Raw genomic sequence first — 24,738 nt, forward strand, 5'->3', positions numbered from 1 at the left:
ACTGGAGGATTAGCGTCATCTCGCTACGTCCCCCAGCCTGACGGTCATCCACATAAACAGCACTGAGTGGAAGTCTGTGAAACCCAACATAACAACAGAAAACAAAAACCAATGAGTGGGTGGGAAAATGTGAGTGGCAGTGTTTATACATTAACACGCACACACACACGATTTAAACTAGCCTGTTATCCTTTGTAAAGGTTATTCTTTCATAACCAGAAATTGCAAGTTGAGTGGTGGGTGACATTCACCAGTAATTTATAAATCACTGAATATTTATGTAGTCTTCTTATTTTTAAAAAAAAAAAGTATCTATTGAGTGTAATCTTTTTCCAGATGCTGACTTCAAGCTGTTTATGTACAGTATGCATGTGTCTGTGTGTGTTGGCCTAATAGGATTGGTTTCAGTGACCTGATCTCTGCCGTGTAAAGGTTTAACCTTCGAGCTCTTATCCTTGACAGAGGACCAGTGCACCTGCTCGGTTTCTCAATTTTATAGGTTAAATTAGACTTTTGTGTCTTTTTGAATGACATTTTTACCTGATGGTGGTGATAAGCTAAAGTTACTGATATCCATCCTGATGGCTGGGACACTTTGCTCCAAACTCAAATTATCTAATCAAAGTCATTGGGATTCATTCTCCAGGGATCTGAGAGTGTGTTGCTACCCATTATTGTGACTACAAACCATTGTTCTTTTTTTATGTATTAGTTGTTGATGTGTCCAGAATTGGACAGGATATTTGGGGGAAAAGAGCAAGGGAATGATGTGCAGTATGCATAACCAATCTTCCGTCAAGTTTCCCAGCTACTCTATCAACCCCATGAACCTTATGCCTCAGCAAGTATCCCTAAAACCTTCCTATTGTTAAAATTTACTCTGTGTTTTAAGATCAGTATAATATGTGTATCGAGGTACAGGATGGAGAAGAGTTGGACCTGGTTCTGTTTCTTGATGACTGAGCTGCAGACTAACCAGTGATTGGATCTCCCGAGAGAACAACTGAGAGATTATCAGCATCCGTGGCTTATTTGAAGTGCAGCGAGCAGGTGACATCACAGCTGATCCGCCAACCACAAAACACAGCTCAGCACATGATCCACCTGTCACTCTAAACCCTGAGACAAGTCTCAAAGCCGGGCAAGCTGCCTTCTCTATATCTTCTTCCTGATTCACTCCACCTCCTCATCTTTTATTTCCTTTTTTAATTAAGGCTTCTTATTCACAGAGTGAAGCAATCACATGCTCACTGAAGACAGCGGGACGCAGACAGGGGAGTTTTTACTGAGAGGCTTTCGTTCGGCTGGATAAGATCGTGGACGGTCTGTAGTGTTTCCTCTGCACAGCCACAGACACACTCAGCTGCACAGGTAAGCACAGGTACATGCTAAAATGATTATTCTGTACACTTACAAAACTTTAACTGAGGGTTGAGTCAAAGTTGTTACATTTATTAGGGTATATCTATTCTATTTTTAAGGAAGTCTGGCTTCCAAAGCTGATTTTGTGAAAATGCTGTAGGACACAGAGAGGGGCCTCAGGTAGGACTCAAACCCAGGCCACTGCATTTACCCTTTCTTCTCTCACCCCAACCAGTCATGGCAGATGGCCGCTCCTCCCTGAGCCTCGTTCTGCTGGAGGTTTCTTCCTGTTAAACGGGAGTTTTTCCTTCCCACTGTCGTCAAAGTGCTTGCTCATAGGGGGTCATGTGATTGTTGGGTTTTTCTCTGTATGTATTATTGTAGGGTCTACCTTACAATATAAAGCGCCTTGAGGCGACTGTTGTTGTGATTTGGCGCTGTATAAATAAAATTGAATTGAACTGAATATAGTCATACTATCCAACTGCCACCCTGATGGTTAGTCTCATCACCAATGCCCTTGCCATTGTGTCCCAAATTGACATAAAGCAAGTTTTAAGCATCTGTTCACTCTTGAAAAAATACTTGAAAAATACATGAAATTAAGTACAGATGTGAAGCACTGATCCATAAATCAGTTAATCAGTTCAATAGCACAGTAAATTATGGAGAGTGCTGCCATAACAAATTAAAAAGTAGAATAAGTGCCCTTGATTTTAGTAAATTTAGAATACTTCCCAGTGTACGTAATAGTTTAATAAGTTTAATTAAGTTTTACTGATGTAGTGCCAAATCACAACAACAGCCGCCTCAGGGTTTCAGACTATCAGAACACAGTAAATTTCAAATTCTGCAGTATATCTGCAGAAAAGCACACCTCAAATAAGAATTTTTTATAAAAGTAAAAACAATGTTAAAAGATCATCATACAAGTGATCTATAGATGTTATAAATAACATCATGTGTGACAACAAATGAAGGAGGGAACATAGCTTTTTATATTGTAAAGTAAAGACCCTGCAATACTACAGAGAAAAACCCCAACAATCAAGTAACTCTCTTTGAGCAACCACTTGGCGACAGTGGAAAGGAAAAACGTCTTTCCTTAACAGGAAGAAACCTCCGGCAGAACCAGGCTCATGGAGGAGCAGCTGTCTGCCACAACTAGTTGGGGTCGACGGGAGGGAGACAAGATGAAGAAGTGAATAACTAATTATTGAATGTGTATAAACACATAGTGAGTGGGAAAAAAGTGAGTGAAGAAGAAAAACTCTCCATCATTGGAAGCCCCCACCAGCCTGGTCTTATTGCAGTGTCCATTATTGGAGAATAATGCTCTCTCTTTCTAGTCCCTGTCAGTACTCTCACTGAAGCATTTTGGATCAACCAAAGGATTTTCAGGGAGTTTATACAACAGAGCAATAATAATAGATTACAGTAGTCCAGCCTAGACGTAATAAATGCATGAACTAGTTTTTTCAGCATCACGCTGAGACATGATGTTTCTAATTTTAGAGATATGGAAACATTTTAGAGATAACATCAGTTACCACAATTAACCAGCCAATTGCAGTTACACTGAAACCAATTTGCTGTTCTGCAGGATTACAAGCTGATTTATACTCATGAATTCATTCATTCATTAATTTTACCCAGAGATTGAATAAGTCTATAACATGTCAGTTTTGAATGTGGTCAAAATTATATTAACATGTATTTTTAACAACCCCACAGAGACACATTTTGTTCTGACATCAGCATTGATATGAACACATTAAAATTCAAATACCAGCACATTGCGACCAGTCAGTACCAGATTAATACCAGTAACATGTAGCTGATATTGAATGTGATTAGAGCTGCTAAACCTGACAGTGTTTCTCAGGCTACTATAACACAACTTCTCTCATTTTTTCCACGTCTATCATTCCTTCAGTTAAATGTCAGATGATAAAGTGTTCGAAGGTTTGCTCAAATGCATTGTGAGCACAAGTTAATGATGTTTCATTTTTGATTATGGATTTTTAACCCACCACTGCCTTTCTTCATAGAGAGGAAGTTAAATGCAAAATTATGACATTACTGTACAGCCCTACATTTGTTCTGTGGTACTTCAAAGTCACTGTGTATAAGTTTTTGCATTCTAGTCACTGATCCTCTCATTTTTACTCAAGCACTTTTTGTTTAGGCCTTAGGAATGGTGCATAAATATTTTGCCTTAAGTGTCTCCATTCATTGGGCAGATAGGACAAAACGCTATGTTTGATTCTCAGTTGGGCTAATTAAACTTACAGTGGGTAAAAATAAGTATTTGATCCTCAAGCCAAACATAACGTTGTATTTGGTGGAGAAACCATTGTTGGAAAGCACAACAATACCATGTTTTTTGCAGCTGGTCACCAGGTGTGCACACATCTCATGACGTATTTTGGCCCACTCCTCTTTACAGAAACTTTAAATCTGTTAGGTTTCTCTTGCTGCTGCTCGGCAACTTCAAGTGTCAGTTCCTTCCACACATTTCTCCCGACTGAGGTTAGGAGACTGGCTAGATCACTCCATGACCTTAATGTACTTCTTTTGCCACGCCTTCGCGTCCTCAATTTTACCTCACATGACCCCGTCCATTGACCTTGATGCAGTGAAATCGTCTTTTACCCTCAGCAGCTAAATAGTCCAAAGCATAATGTTTCCACCTCCATGCTTAACTGCTGGGATGGTGTTTTCTGGATCATGATCAGCATTCCTCTTCCTGCCAGAGAGCTCGATTTTGGTTTCTTTTGACCAGAGCACTTTCTTCCAAGCCTTCTATGAATCGTTTAGGTGTTCACCGGCAAACTTAAGATGGACCTGTACATGTGCCTTCTTGGATAGCCCAAGATTTCAGTCCATTACAGTGTAGTGTGTTACTACAGGTGTTCTTCAGCAAACCATGTGCTCTGTGCTTTGTGGTGTGCTTCTTGAACCACCTGTCTTCAGAGCTTCAGCCTAATCCATTTATCTCAAACTGGCATCACCACTAGTCACCTCAATATCCTCATTAACATGAATTAACTGACCTGAATTACTTTCTAAAGGGAGCTATTCTGTGAGACACTGAGAGAGATTTGTGACTGATTTCATAAAGACTTTTTCTGTCTTTCTCTTTGTTCTCCTTACAGAAACACGACACAATGCCAGCTGTCAAGAACAAGAAAAAGAAGGTGAAGAAAGAGGTTGTTGATGAGGAAGAGCAGGGAGAAGGTGAGGGAGTGACAGTCACTACTATCTGTAGTTTAAATGAAAATGTATTCTATCATCCAGTATTTTTATTTTGTTTTCTTCTCTTTTGTTTTGTTCTAGTGGCCCTGGATGTGGAGATGGAGGAAGTGATCAACAGGAGCCATTCTGACAGCAGAGACCCTTTGACCCCAGAGCCACAGGATCTAGCACCACAGAAGAAAAAGAAGAAGAAGAAGGCACCTACAGTTGGTAACAAAACCTTTACTAGCTTTTACACCCATGTGTAAAATGTTGTGACCCAAATTCACAGGCAATACTAATTCTATACAGAAGACAAAAAGTAAGACTAAATTTCTGATTCTTTCTTTCAGTCTGTTTGTTCAGAATTTCCATTATTTATTTTTTTTACATGTACTTTACACCCATTCTGTTTCTTATTATTACATATGCCAGTGTTCCTGTAATTGTCATAGAGGCAGTGGGAATTCTAAAGGCACAGAATAAACTAGATGTTAGATGATGGGCTGCATGACAACAAGTGAGATTAAAAAAAAATAAAGGGCCTCAACTAACAATCATGATTGACAACTGTGACCTTTAAAGCTTTCACATCATATTTTTCTTTGTCAGAACACGAAACAGAGCATGCTGATACGCCAAATGGCAACATTGCTGAACCAGTGATAGATGGAGAAGAAATGAATGTCGCTGTAACCAGGAGGACAAAAAGGAAGAGGTGAGTACCAGCATTAGGTCAGATCCTCATATTTGAGCTAGATGGAAAACCATCACTGATGGAAAAATGCATCCAAAGAACCATTGAGGGTTTTTTTCAGTAATGAGTTCACTCATCATTTGTGACAGTCAGGAATCCAAATTAGGAAAGTACAAGCAGTAGCATTAACTATGGTCAAAGATCAACAAATATTAGTGAACTGTGGCAGTTAGCTTTAGCTGAAGCGATGTCAAAAGTTAAACTTAGTCACTGTGCAGTAATATGAAAAAGAATGCTTTCATAAGACTGTGGTAATAAGCAAAACACAACCAATGATTCAGTAGCTTGTAAAACCAATTTCAGTTCAATGCAATTCAATTCAGTTCAGCAGAGTTTTATTTATATAGTGTCAAATCATAAAAACAGCTGCCCAAAGATGTGTTATATTGTTAGATAAAGACCCTACAATATTACAGAGAAAACTCCAATAGTCGCAGAACTCCCTATGAATGAGCACTTAGCAACAGTGGAAAGGAAAACCTCTTTAGCAGCAATAACTTAAAGTAATCATTTTCTGCATAACTTTATCAGTCTCTCACACTGAGGTGGAGGAATTTTGGTCCATTCTCCTTTATATTTGCTGCTGTACTTGGAGCATGTTGTCCTGTTGCTTGATAGGAGTACATGGTCAACTCAGTGATTGCAAGGCGTCCAGATCCTGTGGCAGCAAAAAAAAGCCCAATTCATCCCTAGTTTACCACAGTGCTTGACAGTCGGTGTGATGTAATTGTGCTGATATGCTGGTTTTTCTCCAAATGTAGCATGTGCATTATAGCCAAAAGGACATTGTTCCAGCCGTATTGTGGTTTATTCAGAAACACCTTTGCAAACTGAGACATAGCTCTTGGGTATTTCTGTAATTGTACTGCTACTTACCAAGATAATATCATGGAAGCAGTACTGTTGGAGTTAGTGTTTCTGCCTTTTGTCTGCCTTTTGTCACTAAAGGCACATTTTTTTGTTTGATGTAACCTCAAAGGGGATTTGAACCAGTAATCTTTCCTTTGCCAGGCTAATGTGTAAACCTCTACATTTCATAGCCTAAATTTATAAAATATAAATACGGAATTCAAAAGCAAAGGTGAGCTGTAAAAATTCATATATACAGGAAATGGAAAATCAAAATCCCCAAAATGTTTTCCCAGAATGGTCTCGTTTCAACACAACAATGCCAGATTACATTATGCACACATTACAACAGCATAGCTCTACAGTAAAAGAGTCTAGGTACTAAACTGGCCTGCTTGCAGTCAACATTTTGCTTCCAGAACCACAGCATCTGATTTCTTTAGTTTTCGCATGTATTAAAAGAAGAAGAGATGTAATACACTGGCTAAATGTTCCTGTGCCACCTTCTTTGAAACGTGTCATAGTAATAAGACTGAAAAGGGTAACATTTTTCATATTCATCTTTTTATGATTGCATTCTTTTTGTTTGTGTGTCTCTATTTTTCACGGCATCCCGGCAAAAGGGTTTACAAGAACAAAGCAGACAAAATAATTTGTACCAGCATATCTATAAATCAGTAAATTGCCAATGTACCTGTTGTTTAGATCAGTTATGAGCCAATGAGAGCCATCGTTATGGAGATGAGCTATTTGACAGTAATAAGAGGTAATGGAAGGTAAAAGGACCAGATGGCAGCTTAATGGAGCTAACTAGCGGCTGAGGTTATCACCTTTAATTCCACTTATCTCCTATTACATTGTCCCTTATTTTCAATGTGAGCAAAAATGTCGATGTGACATGTCATTAACTATGTCTGTGTCTGTGTGAATAAAGCCACAAGTAAGTGTTGTTTGTGTAACATATAGGATTTGATTTTGAAAGGCAAACCTACTTCCCATTTACACTCATAAATTAAACACGTGTTTATTTTGAAAAGCTTGCGTCTCTTGATAGACTCTGGCTATTGGAGGTCTCTGAGCTTTATGTGCTGATAGTCTAGCATGTCTTTGTAGGTTATCAGGCATCCAGGACATGGCAGTCATAAGCATTTGAGGTGATAACCTCACTAAGGTTAAACACCTGGGACTCACCATCAGCTCAAAAAGCTGTGTTAGCTTGGCTTAAAGCAACAATCAACAATTACCAGATAACAAAGCCCAGCATGCAGACGTACACGATCAAAGCCATAATGATTATTACAGTTGTCTCCAATTACTCATTGGATTTCTAACACCTTGCAAGAGTCCCCGGTTGCTATGGCAACTCACAAAAAAAGAAAAGGGGAGACGAAAAATCTCAATAGCTGATTTTTTGTTTTTCAGTTCACTGTTTTTTCACCTGTAGTTTTAGGTTAGTTTTGGTTAACTTACTTCTATAACACCAAATATAGAGTTGTGATGAATGCTGGATGCACATATTCATGTCAGTCCATGTGTCCACACCTAATAATGACCAAAGTTATTAAAAAGCAGTAACATATTTCAGTCTGGATAAATGTGCTGGATGGACTGGTGCTGCCATGTGACAAAAACTCTCTTCCCAATGTCACCTGGCAGGAAGGCGAAGGCTGCAGAGCACTCCAGCAATGATCTGGGAGCAGAAGATGACGATATCATCACAGACTCCCAGTCGCCCATCCCCCAGCATTCCCTGTTCTCAGCCCCGCACGGACAGAGCCATCCGGCTGGCAAAGTGTTTGTGGAGAGGAACCGTGAGTATGAATCAGATTTACCAGGGTCAAATACACAACGTGGCAGCAAGATGATGAGAAGGATGATGATCCTTCTCATTTTTTGACCATCAATGCGAACACCTAAATGCAGAAACATATCTAGAAGTTTCAAACTCTACAAACTGCTTCCTTTAAATACTATAAATGAAACCATGACTTGACATGACCAGTGAACATTTCATTTAAATAGTAAATGGACTGGCAGTTACATAGTACAAGTCAAGTCAAGTTAAGTGGCTTTAGTGCCATTTGCACTATGTGCAGTGGTACATTACACAGTGAAGACCATGATTCCTCCAAGACCATGGTTCTATATATAACAGACAAAAAAAAATTTATACACGTGTCAGTGTTCTGTTAGTTTAAAAACTAACAGAACACTGACACACACTCATGATTAGGAGGTGCCCAGCTTTACCTCCTGAGCTCTATCTGCCCCATTTATTTTTTGACTTTTCCTTTACAAAATAAATTATTTAGTATTATTTCACAAAATAAAATTTGCTTGATTTTTTGTTTGTTGGTTTTACTTTTAATTTTTTGAATAAAAATTAAGGGATTACCTTCCTGGCCACACCACTGGCCTCTTTAATCCATCAGGCGCCTTGTCTATGTGGGTCACTGGCAGATGACCTCATCTGACCCTGCAAATCTCCTCAGACACTCTCCAAGCACTTGGTGTTGCATGGCTTAACTGACTGCTGGCTTTGAAATGACCGCATGATCATTTATGTCATTGCTGCTCTTCAAGATTTTTAAATGTAAACATTTTTTTTTAAATGTCAGATCGGTGCACCCGGTTTAGCTCAGTGGGTGAGCAGGTGACCATTTGCTGTATGGCCAGAGAGCAGTAGGGGCGGGTTTGAGACCAACCTATGGCTGTTTGCTGCATGTCTTCCTCTATCTGTCTATATTCACTGTCCCCATCCAATAAAGCTCAGGACAACGAATAATTTGACTGGTCAACATGTAAAACTGTGAATCTTTTATGAATGTTAAAAACAAGTTCACTTAACTCCCAATAATGTTTATTATTATGTTCTTAGACAATGGCTGGATTCTGAGGTTTGGATCTGGTTAGGATTATCTTCTCCAGAAAATTGAAGTGATGGAAACATAATTGTGTGTGTGTGTGTGTGTGTGTGTGTGTGTGTGTGTGTGTGTGTGTGTGTGTGTGTGTGTGTGTGTGTGTGTGTGTGTGTGTGTGTGTGTGTTCAGGGCGGTTTCAGGGAGAGCGAGTGGAGCATCTCCGACACTCTGAGTTGATGGATGACTACATGGAACCCAGACAGCTCTGGACCACCAGAGATGTTGCAATACGAGTCCACAGCAGCTTCAGGTCTGCAGACACACACATACACATACACATTAAATGGGTTACATTAACATTGGCAGGAGCTAGCTGCAGCAGCTGTTTCAAACTGTTATGTATCCTATACATGTCTACTCAGCCAATCACATGGCAGCAAACGAATGCATTTAGATATGTAGACATGATCAAGACAAACTGCTGAAGTTCAGACTGAGCATCAGAATGAAGAAGAAAAGTGATTTAAGTGACTTCGAATGCAGCATGGTTCTTAGTACCAGACAGACTGGTCTGAGTATGATAGTATAGTATGTATGAGTGATAGGCTGGCAGGCTCAGAATTTGAAATCATGGACCCCTCCTTGCTTATATCAAAGGTTTGGCTGGGCTGGGTATGATGGAGTAATGGTATGTGGGCACGCTTTGGGCCCTTTAGTACCAACTAAGCATCATTTAAACATGGCTTTATCACCACAGTGTACCCGTATTCCAATGGCTGCTTCCAGCAGAATAATGCACCATGTCACAAAACTCAGATCATCTCAAACTACTTTCTTAAATATGAGTTCATTGTATTCAAATACCCTCCACAGTCACCAGATCTCAAACCAAAAGAGCACCTGGAATAGGAAATGTGCATCATCATGTCATCATGGACCAGAATGTTTCCTCCACCTTGTTGAAATTAGGCCACAAAGAAATCAGAAAGGGGTTCTAACCCTGTACTAGCAAAGTGTAACTAATGAAGTGGCTGGTGAATGTATATCTGATATAAAATATTTCACATGCTATGCCGCCATACTGCAGTGGTCCTAAATACACCAATTCAGCAGTTCTTTTCTCTTGTTTTGTCACAGAGAAACAAAGACATCAATTTCAATGAGTAGCATGAGTAGCTGCCATGAAACCAGTTTAACGTGGTCCTGTGGTGTGATCTCCACCTGCAGGGTAATAGGTCTGTTCTGCCACGGTTTTCTGGCCGGCTTCGCAGTGTGGAACATCATTGTTGTGTACGTCTTAGCGGGCGAGCAGATGACCACGCTCCCCAACCTGTTGCAGCAGTACCACCTGCTGGCCTACCCGGCTCAGTCTCTGCTCTACCTGCTGCTGGCCATCAGCACTGTGTCTGCATTCGACAGGTTTGTGTGTTTAATAACTCAGAGGTCTACCTCTACACTCTCATTGAGAAGCGGAGGTGGAACCCATGCCATTGTTTAAGCTACTTAAAGGAGTGCGGTTCAGTTTGTGGCCTTTATCATGTCATTTTAATTATCTTTGAAAAATCTTTAATTATTCAACTTGTGCATTTTTACTTTATATCTTTCATCTCTTATTGTTTTAATTGCAATGTTCTTGTATTTTGTTCATCTCAACTGTTAAACTAACAATCCCAAAATTTCACTGTTCTTGTAATTTGAAAGAAATTAAGAATCTGCACTTGGTGGGAACGTGTACTGAAGACCTGTATTTCCACCAGCAATTGAAAGAAATTGTCTCATAATTATCCAAATTCCCGCTGGACAGGAATTGTTGACTTGAATAAATAAGAAGGTGAAAAGTAAGAGCTTTGCTGTTTTGCACCATCTTCAGAGTGAACCTGGCCAAGGCCTCCATGGCCCTGAGAGGCTTCCTCACCCTGGATCCTGTCGCTCTGGCTTCCTTCTGTAAGTAAGACAAGACGAAAGCAGAATGATGATGATGTTGATGTTAAGGCCTTAATGTGGTTAAGGACTATGCAGTCATGTAAAAAACTAGATACCTTTACTGCCTCCATAGAAATTACAAAAGTAGGACCCAGGTACTGCTAATCAAATGCACCTGATTAATTCAATTATATAAAGGCTTTAGCAATTTGCTGGTCTGTCATTCCAAAGTCGTCTTTCCAGGAGTGAACATAGCACCAATTCCCCCAACTCTGCATATCAAAGTATTCAAAAGTGAAGTCATCTGTCTGACAGGTAATATTTGGCTTACACTGGGTCATGTAAAAGAACAATGACCGCCAGCTTAGCAGCAAATCCAAACCTCAGTCTGGCTTAAATGCTGTGCGGCTTCATAGAGCTGTGCATGAACAAAGAACCAAGGTTTAAAGAAGAGTGGGCCAAAATTCCTCCACAACAATGTTACAGACTGATAAAGTCATACAGAAAACATTTACTCATTGTAAGGGCGATTAAGGTAGATCTAAAGCTAATGAATTATGAACCTAGGCATGTTGGACTGGTCATTTTTTACTCTCTTAGTGGTTTTTTACAGGATCTCATAGAAAACTGAAAATGTTCTTTTTTAAATGCCTGTAAGTATCCAAACATCTTCTCTCTTTGTGTGCTCAGTGTATTTTATAGCCCTGATCCTGTCCCTCAGCCAGCAAATGGCCAGTGATCGCATCAACCTGTATCCCACTGCCAACGAGACTCTGTGGTGAGATTTTTGTTTTCATTTTTATAAGTCAACATTTTTAGCGCGATCTTGGAAAAGCAAAGAGAAAAACAGATGAAAGCAATTCTTTCCACAACAAGTTCAAGGTTGACATGGCAACTGAATTTAAAAACTGATAGGAGCTTAAAGGGCTAAAAGGAAATATCTAATGCAGGATGGTTTAAAAGCAGGTGTTTTACATTATACAATACTTATTAATACTTATTAATATTTCTGTGGTTCTAGTAGAACACTAAACATGTATAAGAAGTTGATTTTTACCAAAAGTGTAACCCTTATTCAGGCAATTGTAGTCACATGTTGGTTTTTTCCCATGATGAAACTAATTTGAATATCTTTCTATATATTGAGTAATACTTACATTTCAATTGTATGGCAAATTTAAAAACAAAACATTTAAAAACCAAAAGTATCCAGAAAACATTCACACATTTCCACATAAAAGGAACATCTTCCTTTTAACAACACTGAGACCTGAGGCACCATTGCCAAAGACTTTTAAGAGGCTAATGCATTTCTTTTATTAAACTTAACTTGGAGAATCTCAGAGTTCTGCTATTTTCTCCTTACCATGGTTGGAAAACCCTCCTGAGGACTCAATCTTGACATGGAATGGTAAATTAATAACTGCTGTTTAACCCCTCATGTCCTGCAGGCCTCCTGGTTCAGAGCAGCAGATCCTGCGGCCGTGGATTGTAGTGAACCTGGTGGTGGCGCTATCAGTGGGCCTGGCCTGGGCCGTCGTCTCCACACGACCAGACATCGACTACACAGAAGGCAAGTTTAGCTAAAACTAACCTGATATGACTTGGACATTCCATCACCCAGTGATGGAAAGTAACCAAATGTAGTTAAGTACAGTTCTCTGGTCTTTTGCATTACTTGTACAAAAATACGCTATTGCTCATAACAAATATGTATTCCTTTTAAGCTTCAAAAACTTTTTTTATAGAAAATGAAATGTAAAGATCACACAGAGGGATGTTACTTAACTTTGGGGACACCTTCTTGAGCAAACAGGAAACGTTAATGATACTTCACATCCTGTGGAAACAGTGAAATAAAATGAAAAAGTGGTAATAAAACTACAATAACAGAAATCGTAAAAGGCTTCTGTAGGATTTGCAAGGTTTTGGCCACACAGCACACGCACATGGAGTCTCCTGGACTCCAAATACACCAGGTAGTCTGAAGGATTAATGACACATCACTTTTTTTTAATTTAAATGTAGCTGTATATAGTATAAAAGTAATACTTTTGATGCATTGCTGTGTTCCTGGTGTCATTCTTTATGTCACCACTAGATAGAAGCAAAGTGAAACATGTTCAAACCCTAAAAGCAAATGGCAGACATTCACATGTCAGCAAGCCAGCGTGTGTGTGCTTTGTAGAAATGTAAGCTGATGGTCTGGATTTCCTTTTGCAGAGTTTTTGATGACAATGGAAGTGGAGGGATACCCGAGAGGAGATGAGAACCTGGACATTCCGGCCTGAAACCTCTCTCTCTTTCTTTGTCTCCAAGTCTGTTTATGTTTTTGTATAATGTAGCTTTGTGTTTGAGCTGATTTTGCAAATAAACTAATAAAGGCTATATGGTAATAGGTGGTTGATACTTCTGCAGAGGAATAAGCGCCAGAAGAGCATAAAATACTTTCTGGTGTTTGTACTCCACTTGTAAATGTTGTATGTATTATTTTCATTCCTCTATTTTTGCTTATGGTCGTTTGCACCTTTTAGCAGTTTTGTCTGTGAAGTCATTTTGTGTGTCTGTTGTGTTTTGTGTTTTCATCACTTTGCAGTTTTTGTGTCTTTGTGTGTTTTCTGTTTGTGGTCATTTTACCCATTTTGCCTGTAACAATTTTTATACACAACAGCAATTTTTTATGCTGTGTGTTGTAATTGGGAAGTCGCTTTGCATGTACTTGGATGTGTCTCCTTTTGTGTATCCGTTTGATGTCATTTGTCATTTTGTGTGCCTTGTTTGTTTGTAGCAGTTTTCTAAGTAATTGTAATATTTCTGAGCTCTTTTTGCCTCTTTTACCTTCATCATTTGCATCACCTCCTGCGTGTATTTCATAACAGTTTGTAGTCGTTTCCGAGATGTTTTGCGTGACTTTGATTAACATTCCCTAAAAAAGAAGGTTAAACAGTCAAACGAAACAATATCGTGGCCCCACCTTACGACAGTGGGCTCTACACTTGTGCCTGGTAGTCCCTCAGAGCACTCCCACTCTCCCACTTTTCTTCATGCCATCACAGTATTGACATTTCCGCACAGCCCTGAAGGCGCTAGGATCCATCCATTCAGCGCGCGCTGCAGCCGTGTAGTAAAAGCCATGTAAAGATGGCGGAGCTGCAGATGCTGCTGGAGGAGGAAATTCCTGCGGGACGAAGAGCGTTGTTGGACAGTTTTACCAACCTGGAAAGAGTCGCGGAGTACTGCGAAAGCAACTATGTCCAGGTACATGCTCATATTTAAACAGCAAGTGTATAAGTTGGGTGAAATGACATATCGAGGTAATGTCAGTTGGGAGTAGGCGGTTTGGATAGAGGAGTGATGGAATGACCGTGCCAGATTCCGTTATGTTACCCGTGGTTTTTATGTAAAGGGGAAAAGTCACAGCGAATTCAATACAAACACTGACCCGCTGATGCCTGAATACGAAGGGTGTCGGGGTCAATTCGGTTTTTTGAAAAATATCCTCAAACACATCTTTACTAGTGAAAAATCAACTTTTGTAAGTGGTTTGCGCAGCACCGTGTTGTTTTCTGATGGAGCGTGACTCTGTGGGAATGTGATGGGTGGATTTGGGTTAGTTTTAAAAGTTTGCTTTAACCGAATTAAGTTTGAATATGTTCACTGAATGGGTGCCGAATTAATTGTCGAGTTGCGTTTTTCTAGTAAAATGTCTCTTGCAAAGTTTGTGATGTTTATGTAAGCAGGCAATCGCTTGAGCAGAGATGCGTTAATGGGAGTCTGGCGCGACACTTAACTGGTATGTGATTGTGGCCGATAACTTGCACTGTAAATCGCTGCTGAGATTTATGATTTACTTTTACTGCTATTCTATAAACAGTTTGTTTTTATTTATTTATTTTCATCAAATGATAACCGGCAGAATTAGGGAAATTTGAAGATAATTGTTAGTTTCAGTCCTGATCTAAAGTCTTCAGTATCTAGTAAAAACATTGTTTCAAATTGCCATCAAGGTGGCAAATACGGCTGTTATGACAAATAAATGTATCAGATTAATCTTTAGTATAGATCCTTTATAGATTCCGTTTGTCCTTGAAGATGCAGCTAATGATTAATATCATCGCTGATAGCTGACAGCTTTTCCTTGATACAAATTATGCTTTTCTTTTTTATGCTGTTACAGTGGTTGATGCTCATATTAACATGGCCAAAGTTTCAGACCATGAGGTCAAGTTATTCCTGTGAACCAAAACAAAGTGGTCTAAATGCTCAGTTTCAGACACTTTCTTCTCCTCTTGGGTCTGTATGATGTCAGTGACAGCGGAGATCCCTAATATGGTCATGTCAGGCTCACAACTCTGGCTAATTTATGCAAATATGACATGGAGGAAAAGGGGTTTGCACTCATTGCTCTTTCCATCATTGGTGGAACCGGATGACGTATGCGTCAAGTGGGCATATGGAAGGGAAGGGGACAAGAGTGGATCTTCTCTGTGGCTGGCAAATGGACCAACAACACCACGACCTGTTCTATCACATACTTTGTACACTGTTTCTATCTGACACTGTTTCTGCTCTGCACGCTGAACCAAACTTTTTGTTTCTGGCTGTAAGCACATAAGGCCCACCACCTGCTTTTCAAACCATAGATGGTCTAAAAGATGGACGTAGCCACCATTACGCCAGCTGTTGGTTTGTGAAGTCCTGTTTTTGAATCTTCAAGCTGATGGGTTTTTTTCCCCAAACGTAATGTTTGTCATGTCATTAAAACCGGACGTGACAAGCAAAGGTTGGATCTAAAACTGCACATACGGCAATTTTCAACTGCGACTTACTTGAAGCTGTTGTATTATAGCACAGTCATTTGTCACAGGCATAATACAGCCCCTTGAATTTAGTGTTAAATTAACACTCAGCTTATCCACTGATGGCTTCTTGAGAATGTGAGTTAGACACCAGTATCTGTACTGGGCTGCCATCCCTCCACCCCCGTGCTTGCTTATCGGAGAGTGTGTGAGTGTACGTGGGCAGACAAGGCTGTTACGGACAACTGTTCTTCCTCAGCTGGCTCTGTAGACACACCTGTTCATCGCCACATTTCATTTAGATTCGTGTGTTTGTGTGAGTCTTACTGTCAGTCAACAAGTGAAAGTGCATCAACAGTCTTTCTTCTTTAAAGGCCAGAAGCACACAGGCGCTACATGATGCGTCACAGCAGACCGACACAGTGAAATCTTGTTCTGCACATCTACACATGATGAATTCCACAAGGGCACTTTCTTTTTCCCCTCTTTTATTCCTTCTCCTCTCTATTTCTTCTTTCCTTTATAACCTTTGACCTTTTTATTTCTCTGAAATTCTCAATCTGTTTTCACACAGTACTAGCTTGGCATTAGCTTTCTCATTTTTAGCAGTCACATCAGCAGTAACATGTCATCTTCTCAGGAAAACTGAAAGTCTTTTTTAGCTCGTTAGACTGCTCACACTGCATGTTCAGATTGAGCCTAGCATGGCTAACTCAGTACCCAGAGGATGGCCTACATTTATGCAGCCAGCAGATGATGTGATTGTTACATAATAGCGCAGTGTGCTGATCCTGTTTTATGGGCTAAATATTTGGATTCAGAGTTGACCCGGGTCAAGTTGTTGTTGGTCTTATGTGGCCACATCCTGGCATCATTGTGGTCCAAATTCAGATTTAAAACAGTCTAGTGCTTTTTAAGGGGTGGGGGGGTTACAGAGTGTCTTTATTCTTTTACTTTTGCATTCCCAGAAAGTTGATTTCCTGCATCAAGGTGCTCTGAGTGTTTATTTGTTTTCTGTGAACAGAGATTTTCAATAACATAATGTTGCAACTGTACAAGATACAGTCATGAAGCTTTGCACGTCTGTGGTTGACATCAAAATGAATGCTGGCTTTGAACATGGGTGTGGTCAGTTTTGAGCATTAAATAAAGGCTTCCTGGAAGTGGGGAGGACAAGGGCTCCTTCCCATTTTATTTTGTGCAATCCCAACAAGCAGACAAACACCTGTGAGCAAACACTTGGCAACAGTGAAAAGGGAAAACTGTCTTTTAACAGGAAGAAACCTCCAGCAGAACCAGGCTCAGGGTGGGGCAGCCATCTGCTGCGATTGGTTGGAGGTGAAGGGAGGGAGACGAGACAAAAGACACACTGTGGAGGCGAGCCAGAGATTAATAATAATTAATGACTAAATGCAGAGAGGTGTATAAAAACGGAGAGAGCGTGAAAAGAGGTGAATGAAGACAAAACACTCAGTGCATTATGGGAAGCCCCCACAGCAGCCTAGGCCTATTTAAAAGTTACTAAGAGAGGATTCAGGATCACCTCATCCAGCTCTAACTTTATGCTTAATCAGAAAGGAAAGCTGAAGGCTCTGTCTCCCATTCTACTTTTAAATATCCTAGGCACCACAACTGAGCCAGTAGTCTGATGGCAAAATGCTCTGACGGGGTACTATGAGGTCTTTAACATAAAATGGGGCCTGATTATTCAAGACCTTGTAATCTGTTATGTGGTATAAAAACAGATTTCCATTACAAATGTAGTCTGAGAATATCTCTTATGTGAACCAGTTGCAAACTGGTCATTAGTTGTGTTTATTAACAAAACTATGTTTGGAAGAGGCAAAGTAGGAGGAGTATGGGACTATCGAGTCTGCCTGTATGCGCCGAGTTTCTAACAGCTGTCTGCAGATATCAGGCTGATGTCAGGAGACACAAACAGCAGGAGCTGAGCTTGTGTGCTGACTTTCCTGTTCTGCCTCTGCTCAAAGTGATAATTAAAGTGGATTTTAATGCTCTGCTCTGTTGAAGCCTCTTGTTCTGACTGCCCACAGCTGTGTGGGACTACTAGAATGTGTAAAATGATGACAGCTTTGCAGGTGGTGCAGATCTTAATGCTCTGCTGCCATGCATGTGGCATCCTTAAATAATACAGCATTTCAATTACACATTTTCGCTGGAGTTTTAAGTTATTGGCAACTTTTAATAATCGGGGAAAAGTAATCTTTGCTGTTCTTGTGATCAATAATAATGATCATTATTGATCATTAACGTGGTCAGTTTTTAATCAGGGAAATGGTCTCTCCTACTTTAGATGTTCATGCTTCAAACAGCCATCCAGACTCCTAGCTTTGTCAGGAAAAAAAAAACAGAGATGACTGTTCCTGCCTCTTCCAAAGATGCTGGAGACCCGGTTTTCAATATAACACCACCCACACATCCTCCTCCTTAGTGCTGTAGGTTTGTAAACTGAGATAAATTGAAGCTGCACTCTAGAAAGTTAGAGCCTTAAATAGCTGCTTTCTTTTTTACAGAAAGTCTGTTGGAATATTTACTGTAACACAAAGGAAAAGATATTAGAGAAAATGATGAAAAATGGTGAGAAAAAAGCAGCAAAGCAGGTCTTTACTACTTTTCTTTTTTTCAGATAAATTGCAAAATGTGTAGTTGTTTAGCGCCTTCAGCACAGAATCCGAACGAGCCTGAACTGAGCATGTGCAGACACGTTTCTCCCCCTTGCCCCAACTACAGTCCTGTCCTGTTTTGTTCCTTCAGGGTTCTCCACAGCTGGTACCGGTTAGCTGTCAGCAGAGGTAGTTGTAATGTAACTCGACCTCCTGCTGCTCATTGAAAACACATGGTAGCGCTGCAGGAAGCTGGACATATACTCTGGTCATGGCTGTGTGTGTGTGTGTGTGTGTGTGTGTGTGTGTGTGTGTGTGTGTGTTTTGGGTTGAAAACCATGGCAATTGGTGCATCAGCCTCCACTTTCATTACTGATGCCAGGAACAGCTCCTGCGGGGGCGAAACACGCTGAACATTTGGAAAGATGGGTTTGTGATCAGAAGCTTGGCAAACCTGAGGTGATCATACATGCAGGCTCATAGAACAAAAGTTGTTTTTTTTTCTCTTTTCTAATAATTATGTGATATTCAGCTAGCAATGTATAATTAATGCGCTGTTGCAGCATTTGCTTGTGGAGTGGCACTTCAGAAGGACAGTACAACTGTCCTTCTGCAACTTATGGGGTGGCTGTAGCTCAGGAGCAGGTCACCTACTGATCGGAAGGTCGGTGGTTCGATCCCTGGCTCCTCCAGTCTGCATGTCAAGTATCCTTGGGCAAGATACTAACCCCAACTTGCTCTCCGATGCATCCATCGTGTATGAATATCGTTAGAAAGCACTAAGTGTAGATAAAGTGCTTGTGTGATTGGGTGAATGAGGCATGTTGTATAGAGCGCTTTGAGTACTCCGTGAGAGTAGAAAAGCGCTATGTAAGAATCAGTCCATTTACCATTTACAACAGTCGGTCTCCGTTTAGGCAGTGGTGCATGGTCACATGACTACCCTCTGTGGAGACCAGGTGGAACTGGATGCCAGCTGATGTAGAAACAGTGTTACTCTTTGATTCCCAATAATCTATTCATAATCAATTTAGTTTAGCTATTTTTTGGAGCACGTGTCCAACAGAGTGATGTCTGCTTCTGGTACCTTAACACTGGCCTGAGAGTTCAGCTGGGTTTACAGTATGATGATGTTTATGTTACCTAATCAAACTCCTCAACTAGTGAAATAAGTCATTGTTCATGAGGATGTTAGTTGGCTAAACAATTAGTTGGCACCAGAAATCCTGGTTTGTGAAGATGATGTTTAAAATGTCAGTTTATAAATCCTAGTAGACTGCGGCCTCGGGCCGACAGATAGAGCTGGGATTTTTAAGTAACAGTATTGCCATGCCCAAACTTACTGACTGGGATGCCACCTGGATGGCTCCCAGGTACATTGGACTGGTTTGGGATTGGGGGCCAGACCTCAGATTACCATGGGGGGATTAGTCATCCCACATGCATGCGTGGCGTCCCGCAGGATGAGCTGGAGAAAGTGGCTCACACCAAAAACACCTGGGTTATTTTTAAATGACTGCTTTCATGAAATAATTCTAAATCTGTGGCAAGTATAGTGAACAAATGGAAAATATCCTGCTTTTTTTTTTTTTTTTTTTTTTCTACAGATGGATCTACAGATTTAGATTTTTGGCTTTTTTTTTTCTCCACCAAATGCTCTTAGCTGTGTTTCCATTTTTCTTCAGAAATAATCAAATCTGGCTGTTTGTATTCCCAGATTAACCTGCAGGAGTTGGAGAAAACTCCTGTAACATTTTGTACTGCCACAGAGAAGAAAATCACGACCGTTCCAAACAGCTGTCGATTTCTTTAAAATGCAAATAAAGCTGGGAGAAAATGTGTCAGCCATTAATTAAGAGTGTCGCACAAGAGGTGGGGAAATTATTGTGATCACAGTGTGTTTGTGGCTGATAGACAAGATAAAAAACTGTGTGTTGTACATTTTATTATTATTCATGTTTTACTTACTGTGAGAGCAAGTGGATTCGGATCCAGTGCAGTTCAAATTCATTTTATTTACTCCTTGCGTTTTGTTTTCTTTACATTATTAAGGATCAGTAATAATCACTAGTGTTCATCTGCAAAAGTGATTATGCTTCCTCATTTATATTACCAGACATTAGAAGCAATGTAAAATTTCATTGTGATTAATACTGCTTGACCCAGCAGCTGTTACCAAGCTGCAGTGATGCTGTGTATTGACATTTAAAATGAGTGCTTTCACTGAGCGTTAAGAGGAGGATTGATGATGCTGATTTAAAGAGACAGCAAAAAAATATGTTTTTGTTTTTTTTCTCTTAACTAAACTTTGCGTGACGTTAACTGACAAATTGTCTTTTTTTTTTTCCTCAAGTTCCTCATTGTTCTTCTAGTGTGCACAAAGACTGCCTGTATGTTTTATGTAATTGAGTAATTAAAAAAATAATTTAAAGTAGAAATACCTCTCAAGCCATTAACTTACATTTGTGTACACACAGAGAGCGACCTGTCCTTGTAAGGTAAAAGCAGGCTCTTGGCCGTTGGTGGCTGTCTCTCTCTGACAGAAGCTACAAACAAACCTGTGCTTGGTTTAAGATGAACGGTGTAGTGCAGGGACTGATTCAAAGCCAAAGAGAATTGCACTTTCTTCCATTCCACCTCTCCCAGTGCTCCCAGTCACGTGTGTTAGCAATTTGTTAAAATCCGTCTCTCTGGCTTTCGCTTTTATTTAAGAGCTGATATCATAAAGGGATGAGATAAAGGGGCAAGACGTGTATGACATCACATTTATCTTTGCACAGCAGTCATTTGACGACTTGATTTCTGCTCTCAGTTTTTTACATCACTGGGGATTCACAAAGAAGCAAGTAAGGATGGTTTTACTCTGCCAACCGCATTCATCAGTCTGGTTTGGGTTAGCTTATGTTATGTACTTGTCTTGAATAAGGTGGTAATGTGGGACACTGATGTGGGATAAGATTGTCCTTATTTTTCTTTAAATGTCCAGACTGCTGCAAATGTGCAGTTTCCGACTGTGTCTTTTGTTATTGAGTCAGTCCTGTGAGCACAGCAGCCCCTCCTACCTGCTCTTCAAACCTTCTGATTGTGAGAGACAGCCAATCAAAAGATTGTTGACCAAAGGAGGGTGGCCTCCTTTGGTCAACAATCCAACCCAAGACTGCTCTCTCCTTGCTCTCAAATGTAAGTTAAGAGAGCAGTCTTGGGTTGTTTTGTTTTTTAACTGTGAATCATGCAAAAGTACTCTAGTGAGTCTATGACTATAATATAGAGCTGGAAATAAACATCAAAGGTCAAATTCAATTAGTATGTATAAAGCTGACAGAAAATAAAAGATTGTCCTTGGTTAAACTCAGGTTTAACAGCCAGATTGATTCAGTTTTTTTTTAATTTTGTTTTTAAATAAGTATATATATATATAATATATGACATGACACAGAAACAGACACATTCCAGCGAGTGGATTTCTTCATTTCTTCTTTCCCATGAGTGATTGCCATCTTTACCTTACAAGTTACAACTTACCTCAGAATTGTTGGTTACTCAGCTGATATTGGAGATCGTGACACCAGTATTCTGTGGGTTTGTGTGGTCTTCTATTTCTTCATGCAATCCCACACTGACTCTGTGATGTCGAGATGAGGGCTCTGTGGAGGCCGTACCATCTGCTGCAAGACACCCTGTTTTTATTAAGATGTCTTAACATTTAAGAGCAGCATTTGCCGCCACACTTTGTGGTTGTTTTTAAATGTTGATCTCAGAATAATTAACAGCAGGAATGTGGCTAATAGTCTGTCTTAGTTTAAAAAAAAAAAAAAAAAAAGAGGTCAGGGGAATTAGAGCGTGCTTCTGATTCTACATAGGTCTGATATGATTTATGTACATGAACTTAGTTGGAAAAAGGGAGGAGGGGATAACATCAACAGCATCATTACGTGTGCGACTAAGTGTGTGCTGCTCTGCCTTCGCCTCAGGCCAGAGGAGGCATCCCTCCAACTAGGTCACTGCTAACAGGGTATCAGATGGCTGATGAGAACGAGGGGAGAGAAAAATAGGAGATATTAGGATGATGTGATGAAAGGGAGGAGAGGAGAGGAAAGGGAGATGACTGAGACAGAAGAGGATGGAAGAATAGGGAAGGAGGTGGGCTGATTGTAGATTAGACAGTGAAGCAAAGATAAAAATGAGAATATTTATCAAAAAGGACTGGACTCAAAAGTTACGTTCTCCAAATATAATTTACAAAGTTTGTGGATGCTGACTATTGCTGTCATGGACCTCCTCAAAAAGATGGGGCCGAATTTATGAATTTATTCACTCTTTTAAACTCTCGGTGGCACGGTGGTTAGCACTATTGCCTCACAGCAAGAAGGTGCTGAGTCCCCCGTGTTTGTGTGGGTTCTCTCCGGGTACTTCAGCTTCCTCCCGCAGTCCAAAGACATGCAGTTAGTGGGTTTATGTTATTTGGTCATTCTAAATTGCCCGTGTGTGTGTGAATGGTTGTCTGTCTCAATGTTTACAAACTTTTACTAACCTTCAATGACTGAATGTAAAGGACAGTAGGAGATTGTTTTTGTCTCCCATATTCTCGCTTCTGGATGTAGTCTGTACAGTTCCCACATCGGTGCCATCAGACATGCCCCGAGCTGGCAGGTGAAAAACCGTTTAACACCACATCTGACTGAGACCAATATTTGTGCTCTCAGATAAGTGCTAGAAAAGGTCAGTGCTGCAGTGCGTGTTTGAAAAGTGCTACAGTCAACAAAAGGTGGTGACTATTTAAACAAATCACTGTATTACATTTTTAGGAATTTGAGTAATTAAAATATCATTGTCCCCTATCAAGGTGTGTGGGCATGGGAGTGGGGGCAGCTGGCTTGGGAATGCCTCTGTATCCCCCATGACCTGGATCTGGATAAGCAATTGAAAATGCATGGATGGAGTGATGGATGAAATGAGGAGCAGTGAGAAATTTAGTGTGCAGACATCTGCAGCCTGGACATACTGCTGATAATCAGTTACTGTTACACTGTGTAACTTGTGTCCTTTATTCTTACTAGATTTAAGCAGATAACACTAAAAAAGATCACCATTACACTACACTGGGATGTCCACAACCTATATGTAGAAATGTTATGTCTCATAAATCAAATAGACTGCCAGATAGAATCAGCACATGAAGTATTAATAAGGCAGACGGCAGAGAATTCGAGCCCTCACGGTGACCGCGGTCACAAAAATATAACGTTAAAAAAATAGAACTTGCTACAAGTTCTCTGTCCACTCATTTGGAATGTAAAATACGAAAATAAAATCTCACTGTGCTCTTCGAAGTGTTAAAACGCTGAGCTGAGCTGTCACAGCAGGCGTCACCTAAAACGGCTGGAAAGTGCTGCACAGCTCGCTTAGGGCAAAGGTCACCGCTTGAGCCTCTGTAACACCTGCTGTTCTCTTTTCTTTTTGCTCTGCTCTCACACATAGTTTATTATGACTTCAGCGTGCGGTTTTTGTTTTTACGCTGTAACAATAGCGACTTCAAATGCAGCATTGTGTCTCTGACTCGGTGAACCACTTGCTGGTTTGCTTTGAGGTTCGTGACACCACTGCTCAGGGTTTTCTTTAATTATGTCACTGAAGAAGTTTTAATGGTTTAGACTCTGCGACTGAATGTAGGGCTCTGGGTCATCTGAACCTATGACACAAACTCTTTGTGTGTGTTTGCATTGGTGTTGTCTATTGTAATATTTTTCATGTCTCTATAAGTGTGTAGTGTGTGTTTGTGTGTGAGCGAGTGCGTGTGTAACACAGAGGCACACATGGACGTCAGTGTGTTTCTTGTCAACCTCGGGCGTGAATGAGTTTGCACTGACCTACATTGTGTTTCAGCAATTATACACACACATGTTGGGCTTTCTGTATTCGTGGGGACCATAATTCCCTTGCCCCTCAGCTCAACACTGACCTTTATATAACATAAATTATAAATCCCCTGATCAGTTTGAGGGCGTATTTTAAAAGTGGGGAACAGCCAAAATGACCTCACTTCCCACATATGTCCTCGATCCCAAGTTATGAATCACATGTTGGTCCTCACAGTGATTTACAAGCATGCACACACACTCTTTATACATACAGTACACATGTGAACTCGCACATGTAGTTGCTGATGCACGCTGACACGTGCAGTCATGCAAACACACTCGCATACATTCTGCCAGCTTCTCTCGATAAAATGCTGACTGTGACATTCCAGCAGAAATCACAAGGGTTTTATTCATGTGTATGTCTGTTACTGTGAGGACTAGTTTTGATATTTCTCACTATTTTTT

The 24,738-nt window shown here is 40.3% G+C and overlaps 2 protein-coding genes across 5 annotated transcripts in view; both read left to right on the forward strand.

Moving 5' to 3' along the window:
• Positions 1 to 1,256: 1,256 nt before the first annotated feature.
• Positions 1,257 to 13,358, forward strand: LOC116325669 (transmembrane protein 237A-like). The gene is made up of 11 exons (XM_039600528.1): positions 1,257 to 1,371; positions 4,521 to 4,602; positions 4,702 to 4,830; positions 5,212 to 5,317; positions 7,862 to 8,016; positions 9,256 to 9,376; positions 10,294 to 10,485; positions 10,937 to 11,010; positions 11,680 to 11,767; positions 12,441 to 12,562; positions 13,213 to 13,358. Exons 2-11 carry the CDS (start codon positions 4,533 to 4,535, stop codon positions 13,278 to 13,280), a joined length of 1,125 nt encoding a protein of 374 aa, XP_039456462.1. The 5' UTR covers positions 1,257 to 1,371; positions 4,521 to 4,532; the 3' UTR covers positions 13,281 to 13,358.
• A 682-nt stretch (positions 13,359 to 14,040) lies between these two features.
• The window catches only part of LOC116325679 (abl interactor 2-like), a 30,628-nt gene continuing 19,930 nt past the window's right edge, over positions 14,041 to 24,738 (forward strand). The window contains exon 1 of one of the 4 annotated variants that reach the window (XM_031746645.2): positions 14,041 to 14,247. In XM_031746645.2, the coding sequence (XP_031602505.1) occupies positions 14,131 to 14,247 (117 nt within the window). In that variant the 5' untranslated portion in view covers positions 14,041 to 14,130. The remainder of the gene's footprint in view (positions 14,248 to 24,738) is intronic. The other 3 variants (XM_031746646.2, XM_031746647.2, XM_031746648.2) reach the window with 3 other exon arrangements.

The sequence above is a fragment of the Oreochromis aureus genome, linkage group 16 (genome assembly GCF_013358895.1).
Source record: "Oreochromis aureus strain Israel breed Guangdong linkage group 16, ZZ_aureus, whole genome shotgun sequence".
Lineage (NCBI taxonomy): Eukaryota > Metazoa > Chordata > Actinopteri > Cichliformes > Cichlidae > Oreochromis > Oreochromis aureus.